This window comes from Macrobrachium nipponense, chromosome 44 (genome assembly GCF_015104395.2).
Source record: "Macrobrachium nipponense isolate FS-2020 chromosome 44, ASM1510439v2, whole genome shotgun sequence".
Taxonomy (NCBI): Eukaryota; Metazoa; Arthropoda; class Malacostraca; order Decapoda; family Palaemonidae; genus Macrobrachium; species Macrobrachium nipponense.
Genome location: NC_087221.1, coordinates 26,809,961 through 26,832,012, shown reverse-complemented (window position 1 = coordinate 26,832,012; position 22,052 = coordinate 26,809,961). Strand labels below are relative to the sequence as shown.

The 22,052-nt window shown below is 34.9% G+C and overlaps 1 protein-coding gene across 1 annotated transcript in view; it reads right to left on the bottom strand.

Annotated features, from left to right (window-relative positions):
* Positions 1 to 1,446: 1,446 nt before the first annotated feature.
* The window catches only part of LOC135203942 (uncharacterized), a 31,477-nt gene continuing 10,871 nt past the window's right edge, over positions 1,447 to 22,052 (bottom strand). Inside the window, exons 2-5 of the mRNA XM_064233871.1 lie at positions 15,545 to 15,618; positions 13,539 to 14,295; positions 11,152 to 11,426; positions 1,447 to 2,336 (exon numbers count right to left, since the gene is read on the bottom strand). Coding sequence (XP_064089941.1) covers positions 1,530 to 2,336; positions 11,152 to 11,426; positions 13,539 to 14,295; positions 15,545 to 15,556 — 1,851 coding nt within the window. The 5' untranslated portion in view covers positions 15,557 to 15,618 and the 3' untranslated portion in view covers positions 1,447 to 1,529. The remainder of the gene's footprint in view (positions 2,337 to 11,151; positions 11,427 to 13,538; positions 14,296 to 15,544; positions 15,619 to 22,052) is intronic.

The following is a 22,052-nucleotide window of genomic DNA, read 5'->3' as shown; positions in this document are numbered from 1 at the left end:
ATTTGTGTGTGTATGTTTGTATACATATATACATACATGTACGCATATATATACATGTATAGATATGTGTGTATATACATATAAATTGCTCACACACGACGTATATAATATATATATATATATATATATATATATAATATAATATATATATTGATATATATATAATATATATTATATGTACTCACATGAAATACTATGGAGAGAGAGTGCTCACCCAACAGGATATTGTACAATGTCCTACATTCTTTGTATTTCTTTATCCAAGATATATAGTGACAAAAGAAGAGTAATTGATTTAGCAGGAGTTTTTGCTGAAGGGGAACAAAATTCTTTACCGGAAAATGTTCTTCACTCTCTCTCTCTCTCTCTCTCTCTCTCTCTCTCTCTCTCTCTCTCTCTCTCTCTCTCTCTCTCTCTCTCTCTCTCTCTCTCTCTGAATTGAAGCAAGGCGTATTTTTATTGCCTGACAAAAAACAGTGTTATGGTAATGACAGCCTGTACTCTATTGAGTTATTTCAATTGCTCATCATTAAGACTTGTTCTTGATAGTGATTTTGTCTTAACACCTAAAAAAAAAAACAAAAAAAACAACACTACTCTCACTCGTCCCCCTCAGAAAGGTCATAACCGAAGGGTAGGAGTTCATTTGCAATCATTTGCATTTCACCTTTCTTAAACGTCATTACCAGTTCCTTGTCTCTGGATTTGAGCAGCACGAATGGAGAAATGTTTACTTGGATTCATTATCACACACACACAACACTCATACACATCCACATGCACGAACATGCACATGTAATATATACATATATATGTACACATATATGTATTTATAGTTTTCATGTTCACATATGTGATTTCAATGCATTTTTTAATATGCATACATACACACACGCACACACACACAACACACACACACACACATATATATATATATATTATATATATGTGTGTGTGTGTGTGTATATATATATATAATATTATATATATATATATATATATATATATATCATTCTTAATATATAAGGCATATGTAAATGGCAAAAGCGAAGCTTGTCTTTTGTAACCAATTCCATGATTTTATCGTCTTATATGCGTATAAGTGGATATGCGTTTTGAATTTAATGCAAGACATGGCTTTAATAAAAGAAATTTTTATGATTTTTCATCCTACATTTTCTTTTGTAACTTTTTTAGTCTATCTAACTATGCCTATTTTGTTAGAATCCTTAATCTTCAGTTTCAGTTTCTTTCTCATGATGCAGTTGTTTGTCATGAATGGAGGCATTCCCAATATATCTAATTCTGACAAAAGTTTATTTGTTGTCATAACATAGAGTATAATGAAATCACATGGTGATCATGAAATATTATAAATCGGCAAATGAAAAAACACGTCTGCTCTTCAGTCTTATATATTTGTTATAAGATTATTCATTATAATAAGTTTCTGAACTATAAAATATAAATCTTCCCAGTCGATCACCGAGGAATAACATAACAGCAGAACAAACAGAACAGAGTCACGTCTAGATTATAAGCAAGTACTTGTTTAAGAGATGAACGAAGTACCTGTTCATTGGAATTGAATGTTCATATCCGTTAGAAAGAACAACGCCGGATGGACCTGCATGAACAATGAAGGCGCCAGATGGAAGCTGGATCAGTTGCCCAGAGGCGGTGATGATTCCAGATGGTCCTACGAGAGCTCCTTCGAGGGACCTCTTGGATCGTGGGTTGGCAACTCTGAGGTCGTCGGTGAGCTGGAGGTTACGACCAGACTTGGTCACAACACCAGATGGTCCAATCAGAAGGATGTCATGGGCCAGGTCGTGGCTGAAAAGGTCAGTGGATCCATCGGCCCTAAGGATTCCAGAGTGGCCGATGTTTCCGTTAGCAGACACGAATCCAGAGCTGCGCTTGGCACGGTGGGCAAACTGGAGGTCATCAGTGAGCTGGATGTTGGATCCGTCCCTGGTGACAATGCCAGACGGCCCGACTAAGACGATGTTGTGAGCCTGTCCGTGAGAGAACTGGACGTTGTTTCCATCGGGTCTGACGATGCCTGAGTGTCCGATGACTCCTCCTCTGTGGTGGACAAAGTGGGCGACTGGAACGGGCGCTGGAGCTACAGGAAGGCCGACGTGGAGCGTGGCCTCTCCATGGGTGAGCTGACGGTTGGCGCCTGAATTCGTCACAATTCCAGAGGGTCCGACCACTGCTATGTCGTGAGCAAATTCGTGGGTGAACTGGGTATTGACACCATCAGGGCTGACGATTCCTGAAGGCCCAACCTGGGCGTTGACGCCGATGGCCAACACACAGATAGCTGCTACCTGAAAGTAAAAAATGAAAAATTCTTAAGATGGTGAAATTTCCGTCGCGACTTCTATAAGAATAACGACATCAAACAAATTTTATTTATTGTTGTGAATGAGAAGAACTTCAGTTCCTAAGACTTTTCACTTTTCTGTTGATGAAGTATAATAAGAAGGAAAGTTTTATTTTGGATTAAAATTTTATCGTAAGAAAAGAAAGTTCACGTTCTTTATTAAGAACAATAACTAGGAAAATAATGATAATCTGTCAGGAGCTTTCACAGTTCTGCATAACACATTTTGAATTCTCGCATTAATAGTTCATTGTATTGTACCTAAATATTTGATAACTTTTTAAAACGAAATTTTACGTCTGGTGATCATGGAAAATTTTGTGATCCATATATACAGTTCTGAATAGTTTAAAAAATTCCTTTAGTATCTTATTTAAGTTTTTCAGTATTTGAATATCATGTTCGTAATTTTCCATATTAGCGTCAATGGCGTTTGACTGAAAATTTTCCTTGATACTTTTATCGAGATCGAGAATAAACATGTATGGATTTCAGACTCAAAATTTCGCAACATTGGAATATTTATAAATGATCGTCATAAGTACTCGGACTTGTGTGAATTTTCATACGACATAGTATTGCATAAACTCATTACAATACAGAACTCTCAAACAGTATGTATCCTCTCATATGCAACGCTGACCACTTTCGAATACTGTGTGTAATTTATTGCATAGAATTTTATCTTGACTCATTGTAACCTATCAACTTCTAGGTTAGTCCAAATTTACATGAAGTAAACAATGATGAGAGAGAGAGAGAGAGAGAGAGAGAGAGAGAGAGAGAGAGAGAAGAGAGAGAAGAGAGAGAGGGGTGGGGGGGGGGTGTGGCGAATGAGTGGGTCACATCAAATGAGTTACTTGTTACTTTAGTCTTTCAACTTCATTATAAGAAACTATAGAAGTCTGCACTAACAATAAATGTGTGTGTGTGTATGTGAGAGAGAGAGAGAGAGAGAGAGAGAGAGAGAGAGAGAATATGTAAATAGCCTCCTTGTTCATGAGGAAATCTGTACAACATTACATTGTTTCAACTTATGCTACTTGAAAGTAAAATCCTTTGAACTAAAAAACATAATACAAGGTGATGACATTGATGGAGAGGGAGGGCATTACAGGATTTAAGTTTCTATATTTTGGTTCTAAAAGTCATTTCTGACTTGAAAATGTTCCAACTTCATAAAGAGGTTAGGTACTCACAAGGAACTTCATATTGGATGCTTGAAATCGTCCCAGAACTCCTGACGAAGGCTTCTGCGGCTCGAAAGGGTGTGCTAAACCTTAGTCAGGTCCGACTATATATACCTGGTCGCCTTTCAGATGCTAAGGGCCTTGACTAGATGAAAGGATGGTAGCAGGAACTGCAAACTGCTCTAAAAAAAATGGTTACATTTCGAGACGAGAGAGAGAGAGAGAGAGTGTGTGTGTGTTAACAGACAGACAGGCGAGGTGGGAATAATAATGCGAGACTGATTTCAAATGAGGTTTAGGATTCAACGTGATTATCAGTGACGTCCAGATTCTTAATTTCTCCTTAGGAAGCAAAAGGACGACCACTGCTAAAGTGAAGGTTTAGATAACTATATGTATCATCGTTCATTTAGCAGCTCAAATTATGTCAGACTTCTGTTTTTCTAATTTCAGGAACTGGATAAGTTTCGAAAAGAAAAATTTGCATTTACTGAAGAAATAAAGAAAAAAACAGTGCTGTTCTTCAAATAATTGGGACCAAAGACAATATTTGATTGCCATATACTAATTCATAGAAAAAAATGAATGGGAAATAGATGCACCGTTTTTTTTTTACAGAAACACAGATACCATAAGAAAATAAGAGAAAAAAAAAGTAAAAAGGAACCAGTCATTTGAGCTCAGAAGATTTGACCTTCCGGTTAGAATGATTACTAGCTCACAAAAAAACGTCGGTATCTTCATGGCCTTCACCTACCTGCTCTTTGGATGCCTGTCTTTTATGTCTGTTTATTTGCTGCTTTGTATAGTAAGTTTAATTAAAAAAAAAAAGCTTTGCGTACAAGCTTTAAAAGGAGTCATATAATATGAAGCTTGATGGCTAAAATAATAGGAATGATTACTTTTCATTGTTAACAAGTTTTAACCCAACCTAAATACATAAAAACAACTAAATTTGCTTCTCTCTCTCCTTTCTCTCTCTCTCTTCTCTCCCTCCCTCCTCTCTCTTCTCTCCTCCTGTCTCTCTCTTCTTCTCTCCTCTCTCTCTCTCAGCGAGTTTGATTAGCGAGAGTGAATGCCATTAAGTAATCGGGTTAGAAAACGTCAATCTTAGGTCAGGGTAAAAAGGATGAGAATAAAAAGAATTTGAATTATCGTTACCTAATAGTTTACCTGTGTCTTATGGGCAAATGAATATTTCCTATCATTGTCTAAACAGACGTACAAGGTTACGTTAGTATCGTTTCAAAGACGTATATCAATTAATATTGTCAAGCTTGCTGTTGATGAAACGTTAATGAAATGTGATCGTATTACATACACGCGTTTATAAGGTTGAATACTTAGGTTCATGGTATGATGGCTTATTGTTCTTTTTCCCCAATAAAAGCCCATATTAAATCTACTCTCTCTCTCTCTCTCTTCTCTCTCTCTCTCTCTCTCTCTTAATGCACACACACACACACACACACACACACACACACACACACACACATATATAGTTATATATATATATATATATATATATAATATAAATATATATATATATATATCATTCGAGCTACAAATGTCCTTTAATATCTAATTCGCTCTACCTTGGAGTTGATATCATCATATGCAAACCGAAGGGGAATTTTTAGTTGATAATAATTTCGTCCGCTCTTAGGATCGAACTACCGTCAGCAGACAGGCACGAAATCAGGACGACATTGACGTTACTGATTCGGCTAACAGTTGAGGCTATAAGTTTATACCGATTCTGACCTTACAAATCACCGTTGAACTCGGTTTTACGTAATTTAAATCGATATGCAACCCCCTCTACATGTTAGCCAATTCGAACGTTGACGAACGTAGCTCGAATGATTTATATGAATCACGGGGATGTGATAATTATTCATCATATACATATATATATATATTATATATATAATATATATATATATATATATATATATATGCATATATATAATAGATATATATATATATATATATGATATATATATATATATATATATATCTATATATATATATATATTTATATCTTGTACTATATATAGAATAATAAAGGTTTTTTGCCACGAAGGAAAAAATGAAAAAGCGAGATAGCCAAGTACTTTCGGTCCTGTTCGGACCCTTTACTGAGGCAGACTGATTTTACAGAGGACACATAGTCAAAAGGAGGCTTAATATCCAAACTGACACTACAAGATTAGCAATAAGGGCGATTTCACGCTACAGAAAGGAGGAAACACCTGAGGGTAGCCACACCTTGGGGGACACATGCAGTAAACAAAGGTATTCTTCCAGAAAACAGTACATATTGAAAAAACACGGAAGCATATACAATTTAATATCATGAAATTTACACAAATTTTCCCAAAAAAACTATTATTAATTGAAAAGACGAAAGAAAATATAAATATTATATATCGAGCAAGAGAAAGAGGGAGAGAGAATATCGAACCAGAGAGAGAGAGAGAAATAATAACTACTATACATGTGTGGGACTAATTTATTGTAGTTCATTTATTTAAGTTTTAAGGTCATTCATAAACCATTATAAATAAATATGTGGGTTCCAAATGGTAACCATTATCCCAGACTAAGATTTAGGTGGTTTTTATTAGTGATTTGTATAATTGCCGATTCCAGTAAATTTCTTGAAACATAACCATTAGATCTAGCAATGACCGAGGTATCACCCCAATTAACTACAATGATATTTTCACTCAGATGGATTAAACAGTGCATTTGAAGTCTGGGCTGCTCTAACCGAATACATATGCTGCTTGATACGTACACATAAATTTTGACTTGGACTGACCAACATAAAACGATGGGCAATCCTTACAAGGAATTTTGTAAATGGATGTTGTTATTTGTTACGGGACTATCTTAATTAGCATATCTTTAATGGTATTGTTATAGAGAACACTACATTAACAGTTAAACGATTTAAATATTGATTTTATGGTTTCAAATCCACGAAAGTAAGGTAAGCTAAGTACATTTTTAGGCATATCTTTTTCATTAATAGAAACACTATAAAACTTTTTATGAGCTTTTTGATAACATAAATCAATTAAATGAGTTGGGTAGCAGAGATCGTTTCCTATCTTTTTTATGTATTCCATTTCTTGGTGAAGATATTGTGGACTCGTGATGGCGCAAAGCGCGTAGGAACATATGGAAGAAAAACAAAAATTGAAAGTTTTAATATTGCAAGATGGGTGGCCGTAATAAAAATGTACATATGTTAAATTATTTGTGGGTTTTCTATAAATACTGAATTTGCATTGGAAATATTCTCTATATATTAATACATCTAGGAAAGGGATGACATTGTTATTTTCCATTTCAACAGTGAATTTTATGGATGGCACTAAATTATTCAATTTAGACAGTAAATCATTTACATCGATACCAACAGGTAAGACTACTAAGATATCATCGACATATCAGTACCATTTTAAGGGGACAAGTGTGATATTCGGGAGGTGTTGTCTCTCAAACAATTCTATATATAAGTTTGAAAGGAGAGGTGATAAAGGGTTACCCATGGCCATACCAAATATTTGTTGGTAATATTCTCCATTAAAAATAAATCTGCAATCACAAATACATAACTTAATCAAGGAAATTATGTGACTAACGGACATAGGCAATTCATGCAGTACAAGTTCATTACTTAAATATTCTAGCACAGTCAATAGGGACTTTTGTAAACAAAGAACATACATCAAAACTGACAAAGATATCGCTAGGTTTTAGTACAATATTATTTAATTTTTCCACAAGATCAAGAGAATTCCGGATGTGTGAATTAGATACAGTTCCTAGTAGAGGGGATAACAATTTAGTAAGATATTTAGATAGTTTATAAGCAATTGATCCTACAGTACTAATAATTGGACGCATAGGTTTGTTTTCCTTATGAGTTTTGACTAGGCCATAAAAATAAGGTAATGAGGGACACTTTACAGTTAACTTACACAAATGTTCTTTTTTATCTTTAAGAATTTGTTTGATATTGATATTAAAGTTTTTTATTACTTGGTCCAACGGATTTTTTGCGAGTTTTTTGTAAGTTATTTCATCCTCTAGTAAAGTATGCATGCGTGATATGTAGTCAGTTTTGTCAAGAACCACTAAACTATTGGATTTATCAGCCTTGGTAATGTGTAAGCTATTATCATTCTTCAATTCTTTTAAACTTTTTTCTATAGCGAGTGGGGAAGTTATTTTCATGATAGGCATGCGTAGCACTATATGTCATACCTTTGATAATGTCTAAATGATTTTGTGGTAGGTCACAGTATTTTTTAAACTTATATAGAGATGTCGCTATTTATATGGCCTAGTCAAAACTCATAAGGAAAACAAACCTATGCGTCCAGTTATTAGTACTGTAGGATCAATTGCTTATAAACTATCTAAATATCTTACTAAATTGTTATCCCCTCTACTAGGAACTGTATCTAAATCACACATCCGGAATTCTCTTGATCTTGTGGAAAAATTAAATAATATTGTACTAAAACCTAGCGATATCTTTGTCAGTTTTGATGTATGTTCTTTGTTTACAAAAGTCCCTATTGACTGTGCTAGAATATTTAAGTAATGAACTTGTACTGCATGAATTGCCTATGTCCGTTAGTCACATAATTTCCTTGATTAAGTTATGTATTTGTGATTGCAGATTTATTTTTAATGGAGAATATTACCAACAAATATTTGGTATGGCCATGGGTAACCCTTTATCACCTCTCCTTTCAAACATATATATAGAATTGTTTGAGAGACAACACCTCCCGAATATCACACTTGTCCCCTTAAAATGGTACTGATATGTCGATGATATCTTAGTAGTCTTACCTGTTGGTATCGATGTAAATGATTTACTGTCTAAATTGAATAATTTAGTGCCATCCATAAAATTCACTGTTGAAATCGAAAATAACAATGTCATCCCTTTCCTAGATGTATTAATACATAGAGAATCTTTCCAATGCAAATTCAGTATTTATAGAAAACCCACAAATAATTTAACATATGTACATTTTTATTATGTCCACCATCTTAATATTAAAATTTCCATTTTTTCTTCTATGTTCCCATGCGCTTTGCGTATCACGAGTCCACAATATCTTCACCAAGAAATAGAATACATAAAAAAGATAGGAAACCATCTCTGCTACCCACCTCATTTAATTGATTTGTGTTATCAAAAAGCTCATAAAAAGTTTTATAGTGTTGCTATTAATGAAAAATATATGCCTAAAAATGTACTTAGCTTACCTTACTTTCGTGGATTGGGAACCATAAAATCAATATTTAAATCGTTTAATGTTAATGTAGTGTTTTCTTATAACAATACCATTAAAGATATGCTAATTAAGAATAGTCCCGTAACAAATAACAACATCATTTACAAAATTCCTTGTAAGGATTGCCCATCGTTTTACGTTAGTCAATCAAGTAAAAATTTATGTGTACGTATTAAGCAGCATATGTATTCAGTTAGAGCAGCCCAGACTTCAAATGCACTGTTTATCCATCTGAGTGAAAAATATCATTGTATTAATTGGGGTGATACCTCGGAATTGCTAGATCTAATGATTATGTTTCAAGAAATTTACTGGAATCAGCAATTATACAAATCACTAATAAAAACCACCTAAACCTTAGTCTGGGAATGTACCATTTGGACCCATATATTTGTAAGATGTTTATGAATGACCTTAAAATAAATGAACTACTAATAAATTAGTCCCACATGTATATAGTTATTATTTCTCTCTCTCTCTCTCTCTCTCTCTCTCTCTCTCTCTCTCTCTCTCTCTCTCTGGTTCGATATTCTCCCTCCCTCTTTCTCTTGCTCGATATATATATTTATATTTTCTTTCGTCTTTTTATTAATAATAATTTTTTGGGAAAATTTGTGTAAATTTCATGATATTAAATTGTATATGCTTCTGTGTTTTTTCAAAATGTACTGTTTTCTGGAAGAATAACTTGTTTACTGCCTGTGTCCCCCAAGGTGTGGCTACCCTCAGGTGTTTCCTCCTTTCTGTAGAGTGAAATCGCCCTTATTGCTAATCTTGTAGTGTCAGTTTGGATATTAAGCCTTCTTTTTACTATGTTGTCCTCTGTAAAATCAGTTTGCCTCAGTAAAGAGTCCAAACAGGACCGAAAGTACTTTGCTATCTCGATTTTTCATTTTTTCCTTCGTGGCAAAAAAACCTTTATTTATACATAGCATCACGTTTTATATACTTCGTGATCAAGTTATTCATATATATATATATATATATATATATATATATATATATATATATATATATATATATATATATATATATATGAGACAGGGAAAGATAGATAATGGACCAGAATTTCGAATAAATATTCTTATAGGTCATCATGCTCACTATTATCTACTATATATATATACTATATATATAGATATATATATATATATATATATCATATATATATATATATATATGAATAAAGGTTTTTTACCCCCGAAAGGAAAAATTAAAAAGCGAGATAGCCAAGTACTTTCGGTACTTTACTGAGGCAAACTGATTTTACAAAAAACAACATTGTCAAAAGAAGGCTTAATATACAAACTGACACTACCAGATTAGCCATAAGGGCGATTTTCACTCTACAGAAAGGAGGAGTCGCCAGAGGCTAGCCACACCTTGAAGGATACCTGCAGTAAACAAGTGATTCTTCCAGAAAACAGTACATTTTGAAAAATCACGGGAGCATATACAATTTAATATCATGAATTTTTACACAAATTTTCCCAACAAAAATTATTATTAATGAAAAGACGAAAGATAATATAGATATATATATATCGAGCAAGAGAAAGAGGGAGAGAGAATATCGTTCACTCCTGAAAAAAGTAGTTTAACACAGAAAAAATTGGCCTTGAATGGAGGAACGAGAGATCATAACAAAGAAAAGAGGAAAAAAACTATGGCAGAAGGCCGATATTACTGAGGAGAGAGGAATTTACATAACAGCTGGACTTTGATTTTGAATGCACTATATTTACATTAATTTACATAGGTCCAGGAACTAATAAGGTGGTTTATTCTCGATCCACCGGAAACATGTAGCTGGGGGCAACCAGACACAGCGTTTAGAATTTTGCGCAGACGGGTTATTGAAAATGCAAGGCTTACTCCAAAGGGTTCCCAAGTTCTACCACAATTAGGCACGGTATTTGTGTGCAAAGAGATGGTATCCTGGCATAAGGCGAGGGCCACATGTGGGCGAGCGTTACACACTACTTTCTTTCAATCAAAAGTTTACAGGCCACTCAGGGGATGAAAATGACTGGGAATTTACACAGAGAGAACTATTTCGTTGCTTGAATTTACTGTGGGATGTTTACTAGTATCACGAGGGGAGTAATCACAGCATTGAATCAAGATGGCAGGAAATAGAATCTAAACAAAGGAGGGGGGAAGTCTCCTTGGAAGATTGGAAATGAAATACAAACAAAAGGCAAAACAATTCCCTGGCTGAACTGGAATTCACTCTCACAGTTCCTGGAAATCCTGGGCTGGGTAGTCTTCTTATCTGCTGATATTTCTGTGCACTATGGACGTATATAAATACTTGGGATTTCCCCAGAGGAGGCAAGGCGAGCAGAAAGGGACGAGGTGTTGTCTGCAGGGTGAGGTAGCAGGAGCTTCTGACCTCTCCTATGTGTAAGATTCTTCTGGGGACGAACTGTTGGGTCCCTGTCCTTTTAAGACTTCTCCTAGTAAGCGCTGCCCACACCCTGCGGGGGGTAAATTCCGGACAGCCAATGGGGGCTGAGAAAGTTTCCAGAGATTTGATGCTTTCAGTTCAAAGGGCCTTAAAATCTTGAACAACTCCCCATCCTAGAGGACATTTCAACCCTAGACGGGTTGGAATGAACAAGACAAGCCTGAAACAAGGACGAATGACAAATATAAATTACTGAGCCTTCTATACTCCCTTGAGTGGACTTATAATATAAGCAATATTCAAACACTGCCGATGATAATATTCATGAAGTCTTATTCGACAGGCAGAGGATTAATCCTTAATTTGAAAATAAGGTGTGACGTGACTAAAGACTAACAACTTGCTATATTCCAATAAAGAATATTCTTGAAATATAACGTCACACTGAGAATAACAATTAATAGCAAATAATTATTAGATAAAACTTAACCTACAGGGTAAATTATATCATATATAATACCGCTAGCTTAATTGTTTAAGGCATCACATACTATTAGTTTACCCTGATGGGGCGACATGACACGTTCAGGTGTGTTAATAGCCCTATGATTTCGTTAAATGACTGTCTCGTAACAAGAAGACACCTAACAGTATTAATCACATCATACTAAGCATTAGTGCAAACTAACAAGGGTAGAATTAATTAAGTAATCTTCCGTAGAGATTAAATAAGATTACACAAAAATGTAAATTTCACCAGAGACAATGGCAATTTCACAAAATATAAAGACTAGGGAATAACACTAAATCAGAAATCAAATCAAATCAAAACAGGATACCAGGCTTTGGAAATATCTCTAAAGCTATAGCAATGTTTGCTGGCTAAAATTTTATGGTAGTAGTTTATAATGAATTACTAATTTATATAAGGCCAGAATAGCTGGTATGTTTGGCTCTGCCTAAGCAGGGCATACAATATACAATATATAAAGGCAGTAAAGAAGAGGAAAGGAAACCAAGGAAGAGAAGATATAGACAGTACAAAAAAAAAAAAAGTTACAAAAAGCAAGGGGTATTTTTATTGCCTGACAAAAAACAGTGTTATGGTAATGACAGCCTGTACTCTATTGAGTTATTTCAATTGCTCATCATTAAGACTTGTTCTTGATAGTGATTTTCGTCTTAACACCTAAAAAAAAAAACAAAAAAAACAACAACTACTCTCACTCGTCCCCCTCAGAAAGGTCATAACCGAAGGGTAGGAGTTCATTTGCAATCATTTGCATTTCACCTTTCTTAAACGTCATTACCAGTTCCTTGTCTCTGGATTTGAGCAGCACGAATGGAAAAATGTTTACTTGGATTCATTATCACACACACACAACACTCATACACATCCACATGCACGAACATGCACATGTAATATATATACTATATATATGACACATATATGTATTTATAGTTTTTCATGTTCACATATGTGATTTCAATGCATTTTTTAATATGCATACATACACACACGCACACACAACACACACACACATATATATATATTATTATATATACTATATACTATATATATAATATATATATATATATATATGTGTGTGTGTGTGTGTGTGTGTGTGTGTATATATATATATATATATATCTTACTATTATATAGGGCATATGTAAATGGCAAAAGCGAAGCTTGTCTTTTGTAACCAATTCCATGATTTTATCGTCTTATATGCGTATAAGTGGATATGCGTTTTGAATTTAATGCAAGACATGGCTTTAATAAAAGAAATTTTTATGATTTTTCATCCTACATTTTCTTTTGTAACTTTTTTAGTCTATCTAACTATGCCTATTTTGTTAGAATCCTTAATCTTCAGTTTCAGTTTCTTTCTCATGATGCAGTTGTTTGTCATGAAATGGACATTCCCAATATATCTAATTCTGACAAAAGTTTATTTGTTGTCATAACATAGAGTATAATGAAATCACATGTGTGATCATGAAATATTATAAATCGGCAAATGAAAACACGTCTGCTCTTCAGTCTTATATATTTTTTATAAGATTATTCATTATATAATGTTTCTGAACTATAAAATATAAATCTTCCCAGTCGATCACCGAGGAATAACATAACAGCAGAACAAACAGAACAGAGTCACGTCTAGATTATAAGCAAGTACTTGTTTAAGAGATGAACGAAGTACCTGTTCATTGGAATTGAATGTTCATTCCGTTAGAAAGAACAACGCCGGATGGACCTGCATGAACAATGAAGGCGCCAGATGGAAGCTGGATCAGTTGCCCAGAGGCGGTGATGATTCCAGATGGTCCTACGAGAGCTCCTTCGAGGGACCTCTTGGATCGTGGGTTGGCAACTCTGAGGTCGTCGGTGAGCTGGAGGTTACGACCAGACTTGGTCACAACACCAGATGGTCCAATCAGAAGGATGTCATGGGCCAGGTCGTGGCTGAAAAGGTCAGTGGATCCATCGGCCCTAAGGATTCCAGAGTGGCCGATGTTTCCGTTAGCAGACACGAATCCAGAGCTGCGCTTGGCACGGTGGGCAAACTGGAGGTCATCAGTGAGCTGGATGTTGGATCCGTCCCTGGTGACAATGCCAGACGGCCCGACTAAGACGATGTTGTGAGCCTGTCCGTGAGAGAACTGGACGTTGTTTCCATCGGGTCTGACGATGCCTGAGTGTCCGATGACTCCTCCACTGTGGTGGACAAAGTGGGCGACTGGAACGGGCGCTGGAGCTACAGGAAGGCCGACGTGGAGCGTGGCCTCTCCATGGGTGAGCTGACGGTTGGCGCCTGAATTCGTCACAATTCCAGAGGGTCCGACCACTGCTATGTCGTGAGCAAATTCGTGGGTGAACTGGGTATTGACACCATCAGGGCTGACGATTCCTGAAGGCCCAACCTGGGCGTTGACGCCGATGGCCAACACACAGATAGCTGCTACCTGAAAGTAAAAAATGAAAAATTCTTAAGATGGTGAAATTTCCGTCGCGACTTCTATAAGAATAACGACATCAAACAAAGTTTATTTATTGTTGTGAATGAGAAGAACTTCAGTTCCTAAGACTTTTCACTTTTCTGTTGAAGAATGATAAGAAGGAAAGTTTTATTTTGGATTAAATTTTATCGTAAGAAAAGAAAGTTCACGTTCTTTATTAAGAACAATAACTAGGAAAATAATGATAATCTGTCAGGAGCTTTCACAGTTCTGCATACATTTTGAATTCTCGCATTAATAGTTCATTGTATTGTACCTAAATATTGATAACTTTTTAAAACGAAATTTTACGTCTGGTGATCATGGAAAATTTTGTGATCCATATATACAGTTCTGAATAGTTTAAAAAATTCCTTTAGTATCTTATTTAAGTTTTTCAGTATTTGAATATCATGTTCGTAATTTTCCATATTAGCGTCAATGGCGTTTGACTGAAAATTTTCCTTGATACTTTTATCGAGATCGAGAATAAACATGTATGGATTTCAGACTCAAAATTTCGCAACATTGGAATATTTATAAATGATCGTCATAAGTACTCGGACTTGTGTGAATTTTCATACGACATAGTATTGCATAAACTCATTACAATACAGAACTCTCAAACAGTATGTATCCTCTCATATGCAACGCTGACCACTTTCGAATACTGTGTGTAATTTATTGCATAGAATTTTATCTTGACTCATTGTAACCTATCAACTTCTAGGTTAGTCCAAATTTACATGAAGTAAACAATGATGGGAGAGAGAGAGAGAGAGAGAGAGAGAGAGAGAGAGAGAGAGAGAGAGAGAGGGGGGGGGGGGGGGGGGGGGGGTGTGTGGCGAATGAGTGGGTCACATCAAATGAGTTACTTGTTACTTTAGTCTTTCAACTTCATTATAAGAAACTATAGAAGTCTGCACTAACAATAAATGTGTGTGTGTATGTGTGTGTGTGTGTGAGAGAGAGAGAGAGAGAGAGAGAGAGAGGAGAGAGAGAGAGAGAATATGTAAATAGCCTCCTTGTTCATGAGGAAATCTGTACAACATTACATTGTTTCAACTTATGCTACTTGAAAGTAAAATCCTTTGAACTAAAAACATAACACAAGGTGATGACATTGATGGAGAGGGAGGGCATTACAGAATTTAAGTTTCTATATTTTCTGTCATTTGAAAATGTTCCAACTTCTATAAAGAGGTAGGATACTCACAAGGAACTTCATATTTGATGCTTGAAATTCGTCCCAGAACTCCTGACGAAGGCTTCTGCGGCTCGAAAGGGTGTGCTAAACCTTAGTCAGGTCCGACTATATATACCTGGTCGCCTTTCAGATGCTAAGGGCCTTGACTAGATGAAAGGATGGCAGCAGGAACTGCAAACTGCTCTAAAAAAATGGTTACATTTCGAGACGAGAGAGAGAGAGAGAGAGAGAGAGAGAGAGAGAGAGAGAGAGAGAGAGAGAGAGAGAGAGAGAGAGTGTGTGTGTTAAACAGACAGACAGGCGAGGTGGGAATAATAATGCGAGACTGATTTCAAATGAGGTTTAGGATTCAACGTGATTATCAGTGACGTCCAGATTCTTAATTTCTCCTTAGGAAGCAAAAGGACGACCACTGCTAAAGTGAAGGTTTAGATAACTATATGTATCATCGTTCATTTAGCAGCTCAAATTATGTCAGACTTTTGTTTTTCTAATTTCAGGAACTGGATAAGTTTCGAAAAGAAAAATTTGCATTTACTGAAGAAAGAAAAAACAGTGCTGTTCTTCAAAATAATTGGGACCAAAGACAATATTTGATTGCCATATACTAATTCATAGAAAAAAAATGATGGGAAATAGATGCACCGTTTTTTTTTTACAGAAACACAGATACCATAAGAAAATGAGAAAGTAAAAAGGAACCAGTCATTTGAAGCTCAGAAGATTTGACCTTCCGGTTAGAATGATTACTAGCTCACAAAAAAACGTCGGTATCTTCATGGCCTTCACCTACCTGCTCTTTGGATGCCTGTCTTTTATGTCTGTTTATTTGCTGCTTTGTATAGTAAGTTTAATTAAAAAAAAAGCTTTGCGTACAAGCTTTAAAAGGAGTCATATATATGAAGCTTGATGGCTGAAATAATAGGAATGATTACTTTTCATTGTTAACAAGTTTAACCCAACCTAAAATCATAAAAACTAAATTGCTTCTCTCTCTCTCTCTCTCTCTCTCTCTCTCAGCGAGTTTGATTAGCAGAGTGAATGCCATTAAGTAATCGGGGTTAGAAAACGTCAATCTTAGGTCAGGGTAAAAAGGATGAGAATAAAGAATTTGAATTATCGTTACCTAATAGTTTACCTGTGTCTTATGGCAAATGAATAATTTCCTATCATTGTCTAAACAGACGTACAAGGTTACGTTAGTATCGTTTCAAAGACGTATATCAATTAATATTGTCAAGCTTGCTGTTGATGAAACGTTAATGAAATGTGATCGTATTACATACACGCGTTTATAAGGTTGAATACTTAGGTTCATGGTATGATGGCTTATTGTTCTTTTTCCCCATGAAAAGCCCATATTAAATCTACTCTCTCTCTCTCTCTCTCTCTCTCACAATGCACACACACACACACACACACACACACACATATATATATATATATATATATATATATATATATATATATATATATATATATATATATATATATATATATATATCATTCGAGCTACAAATGTCCTTTAATATCTAATTCGCTCTACCTTGGAGTTGATATATTTTCATATATGCAAACCGAAGGGGAATTTTTAGTTGATAATAATTTCGTCCGCTCATAGGATCGAACTACCGTCCAGCAGACAGGCACGAAATCAGGACGACATTGACGTTACCGATTCGGCTAACAGTGAGGCTATAAGTTTATACCGATTCTGACCTTACAAATCACCGTTGAACTCGGTTTTACGTAATTTAAATCGATATGCAACCCCCTCTACCATGTTAGTCCAATTCGAACGTTTGAACGAACTGTAGCTCGAATGATTTATATGAATCACGGGGATGATAATTATTCATCTATACATATATATATATATAATATATATATATACTATATATATATATATATATATATATATATGCATATATATATATATATATATATATATATATATATATATATGCTATATATATATATATATATATATATATATATATATGTATATATATATAAATAAAGGTTTTTTGCCACGAATGAAAAAATGAAAAAGCGAGATAGCCAAGTACTTTCGGTCCTGTTCGGACCCTTTACTGAGGCAGACTGATTTTACAGAGGACAACATAGTCAAAAGGAGGCTTAATATCCAAACTGACACTACAAGATTAGCAATAAGGGCGATTTCACGCTACAGAAAGGAGGAAACACCTGAGGGTAGCCACACCTTGGGGGACACATGCAGTAAACAAGTTATTCTTCCAGAAAACAGTACATATTGAAAAAACACGGAAGCATATACAATTTAATATCATGAAATTTACACAAATTTTCCCAAAAAACTATTATTAATGAAAAGACGAAAGAAAATATAAATATATATATCGAGCAAGAGAAAGAGGGAGAGAGAATATCGAACCAGAGAGAGAGAGAGAGAAATAATAACTATATACATGTGGGACTAATTTATTAGTAGTTCATTTATTTTAAGGTCATTCATAAACATCTTACAAATATATGGGTCCAAATGGTACATTCCCAGACTAAGATTTAGGTGGTTTTTATTAGTGATTTGTATAATTGCCGATTCCAGTAAATTTCTTGAAACATAACCATTAGATCTAGCAATGACCGAGGTATCACCCCAATTAATACAATGATATTTTTCACTCAGATGGATAAACAGTGCATTTGAAGTCTGGGCTGCTCTAACCGAATACATATGCTGCTTGATACGTACACATAAATTTTTACTTGACTGACCAACATAAAACGATGGGCAATCCTTACAAGGAATTTTGTAAATGATGTTGTTATTTGTTACGGGACTATTCTTAATTAGCATATCTTTAATGGTATTGTTATAAGAGAACACTACATTAACATTAAACGATTTAAATATTGATTTTATGGTTTCAAAATCCCATACGAAAGTAAGGTAAGCTAAGTACATTTTGTAGGCATATCTTTTTCATTATAAAACCCACTATATAAAACTTTTTATGAGCTTTTTGATAACATAAATCAATTAAATGAGTTGGGTAGCAGAGATCGTTTCCTATCTTTTTTATGTATTCCATTTCTTGGTGAAGATATTGTGGACTCGTGATGCGCAAAGCGCGTAGGAACATAGAAGAAAAAATTGAAATTTTAATATTAAGATGGTGGCCAGAATAAAAATGTACATATGTTAAATTATTTGTGGGTTTTCTATAAATACTGAATTTGCATTGGAAAGATTCTCTATGTATTAATACATCTAGGAAAGGGATGACATTGTTATTTTCGATTTCAACAGTGAATTTTATGGATGGCACTAAATTATTCAATTTAGACAGTAAATCATTTACATCGATACCAACAGGTAAGACTACTAAGATATCATCGACATATCGGTACCATTTTAAGGGGATAAGTGTGATATTCGGGAGGTGTTGTCTCTCAAAAAATTCCATATATAAGTTGAAAGGAGGAGGGTTTGATAAAGGGTTTACCCCCCATGGCCATACCAAATATTTGTTGGTAATATTCTCCATTAAAAATAAATCTGCAATCACAAATACATAACTTAATCAAGGGAAAGTTGTTATGTAGGTGGTGACCCTCAGGTGGTTTGTTTCCGTCCTTTCTGTTCGAGTGGAATCGGCCCACTTATTGCTAATCTTGTAGTGTCAGTTTGGATATTAAGCCTTCTTTTTACTATGTTGTCCTCTGTAAAATCAGTTTGCCTCAGTAAAGAGTCCAAACAGGACCGAAAGTACTTTGCTATCTCGATTTTTCATTTTTTCCTTCGTGGCAAAAAAACCAAAAAATTTATTTATACATAGCATCACGTTTTATATACTTCGTGATCAAGTTATTCATATATATATATATATATATATATATATATATATATATATATATATATATATATATATATATATATAGAGAGACAGGGCAAAAGATAGATAATGGACAGAATTTCGAATAAATATTCTTATTAGTCATCATGTCTCACTATTATCTATATATATATATATTATAATATGTATATATATTATATATATAATATATATATATATATATATATAATATATATATATATATATATATATATATTATATATATGGAATAAAGGTTTTTTTGCCACGCAAGGAAAAAATTAAAAAGCGAGATAGCAAGTACTTTCGGTACTTTACTGAGGCAAACTGATTTTACAAAAAACAACATTGTCAAAAGAAGGCTTAATATACAAACTGACACTACCAGATTAGCCATAAGGGCGATTTTCACTCTACAGAAAGGAGGAGTCGCCAGAGGCTAGCCACACCTTGAAGGATACCTCAGTAAACAGTAAAAAGTGATTCTTCCAGAAAAACAGTACATTTTGAAAATCACGGGAGCATATACAATTTAATATCATGAATTTTTACACAAATTTTCCCAACAAAAATTATTATTAATGAAAAGACGAAAGATAATATAGATATATATATATATCGAGCAAGAGAAAGAGGGAGAGAGAATATCGTTCACTCCTGAAAAAAGTAGTTTAACACAGAAAAAATTGGCCTTGAATGGAGGAACGAGAGATCATAACAAAGAAAAGAGGAAAAAAAACTAGGGCAGAAGGCCGATATTACTGAGGAGAGAGGAATTTACATAAACAGCTGGACTTTGATTTTGAAATGCACTATATTTACATTATTTACATAGGTCCAGGAACTAATAAGGTGGTTTATTCTCGATCCACTGGAAACATGTAGCTGGGGGCAACCAGACACAGCGTTTAGAATTTTGCGCAGAACTTGGGTTATGAAAATGCAAGGCGGTTACTCCAAAGGGTTCCCAAGTTCTACCACAATTAGGCACGGTATTTGTGTGCAAAGAGATGGTATCCTGGCATAAGGCGAGGGCCAATAGTGGGGCGAGCTGTTTACACACTACTTTCTTTCAATCAAAAGTTTACAGGCCACTCAGGGGATGAAAATGACTGGGAATTTACACAGAGAGAACTATTTCGTTGCTTGAATTTACTGGGCGATGTTTACTAGTATCACGAGGGGAGTAATCACAGCATTGAATCAAGATGGCAGGAAATAGAATCTAAACAAAGGAGGGGGGAAGTCTCCTTGGAAGATTGGAAATGAAATACAAACAAAAGGCAAAACAATTCCTGGCTAACTGGAATTCACTCTCACAGTTCCTGGAAATCCATGGGCTGGGTAGTCTTCTTATCTGCTGATATTTCTGTGCACTATGGACGATATAAATACTTGGGATTTCCCAGAGGAGGCAAGGCGAGCAGAAAGGGACGAGGGGTTGTTTGTCTGCAGGGTGAAGTAGCAGGAGCTTCTGACCTCTCCTATGTGTAAGATTCTTCTGGGGACGAACTGTTGGGTCCCTGTCCTTTTAAGACTTCTCCTAGTAAGCGCTGCCCACACCCTGCGGGGGGTAAATTCCGGACAGCCAATGGGGGCTGAGAAAGTTTCCAGAGATTTGATGCTTTCAGTTCAAAGGGCCTTAAAATCTTGAACAACTCCCCATCCTAGAGGACATTTCAACCCTAGACGGGTTGGAATGAACAAGACAAGCCTGAACAAGGACGAATGACAAATATAAATTACTGAGCCTTCTATACTCCCTTGAGTGGACTTATAATATAAGCAATATTCAAACACTGCCAATGATAATATTCATGAAGTCTTATTCTCGTACAGCAGAGGTATTAATCCTTAATTTGAAAATAAGGGATGTGACAGTGACTAAAGACTAACAACTTGCTATATTTCCAATAAAGAATATTCTTGAAATATAACGTCACACTGAGAATAACAATTAATAGCAAATAATTATTAGATAAAACTTAACCTACAGGGTAAATTATATCATATATAATACCGCTAGCTTAATTGTTTAAGGCATCACATACTATTAGTTTAAACCCTGAGGGGCGACATGACACGTTCAGGTGTGTTAATAGCCCTATGATTTCGTTAAATGACTGTCTCGTAACAAGAAGACACCTAACAGTATTAATCACCAATCATCAACTAAGCATTAGTGCAAACTAACAAGGGTAAGAATTAATTAAGTAATCTTTCCGTAGAGATTAAATAAGATTACACAAAAATGTAAATTTCACCAGAGACAATGGCAATTTCACAAAATATAAGACTAGGGAATAACACTAAATCGAATCAAATCAAATCAAAACAGGATACCAGGCTTTGGAAATATCTCTAAAGCTATAGCAATGTTTGCTGGCTAAAATTTTATGGTAGTAGTTTATAATGAATTACTAATTTATATAAGGCCAGAATAGCTGGTATGTTTGGCTCTGCCTAAGCAGGCATACAATATACAATAATACCTAAAGGCAGTAAAGAAGAGGAAAGGAAACCAAGGAAGAGAAGATATAGACAGTACAAAAAAAAAAAAAAAGTTACAAAAAAGGTCGAGGAAGGAATTAGAGTTACACAAGGGTAAGAAGGAAGTAGAAGTAGCAGAATCTGGCACTCTCCTCTGGATGGAGAGG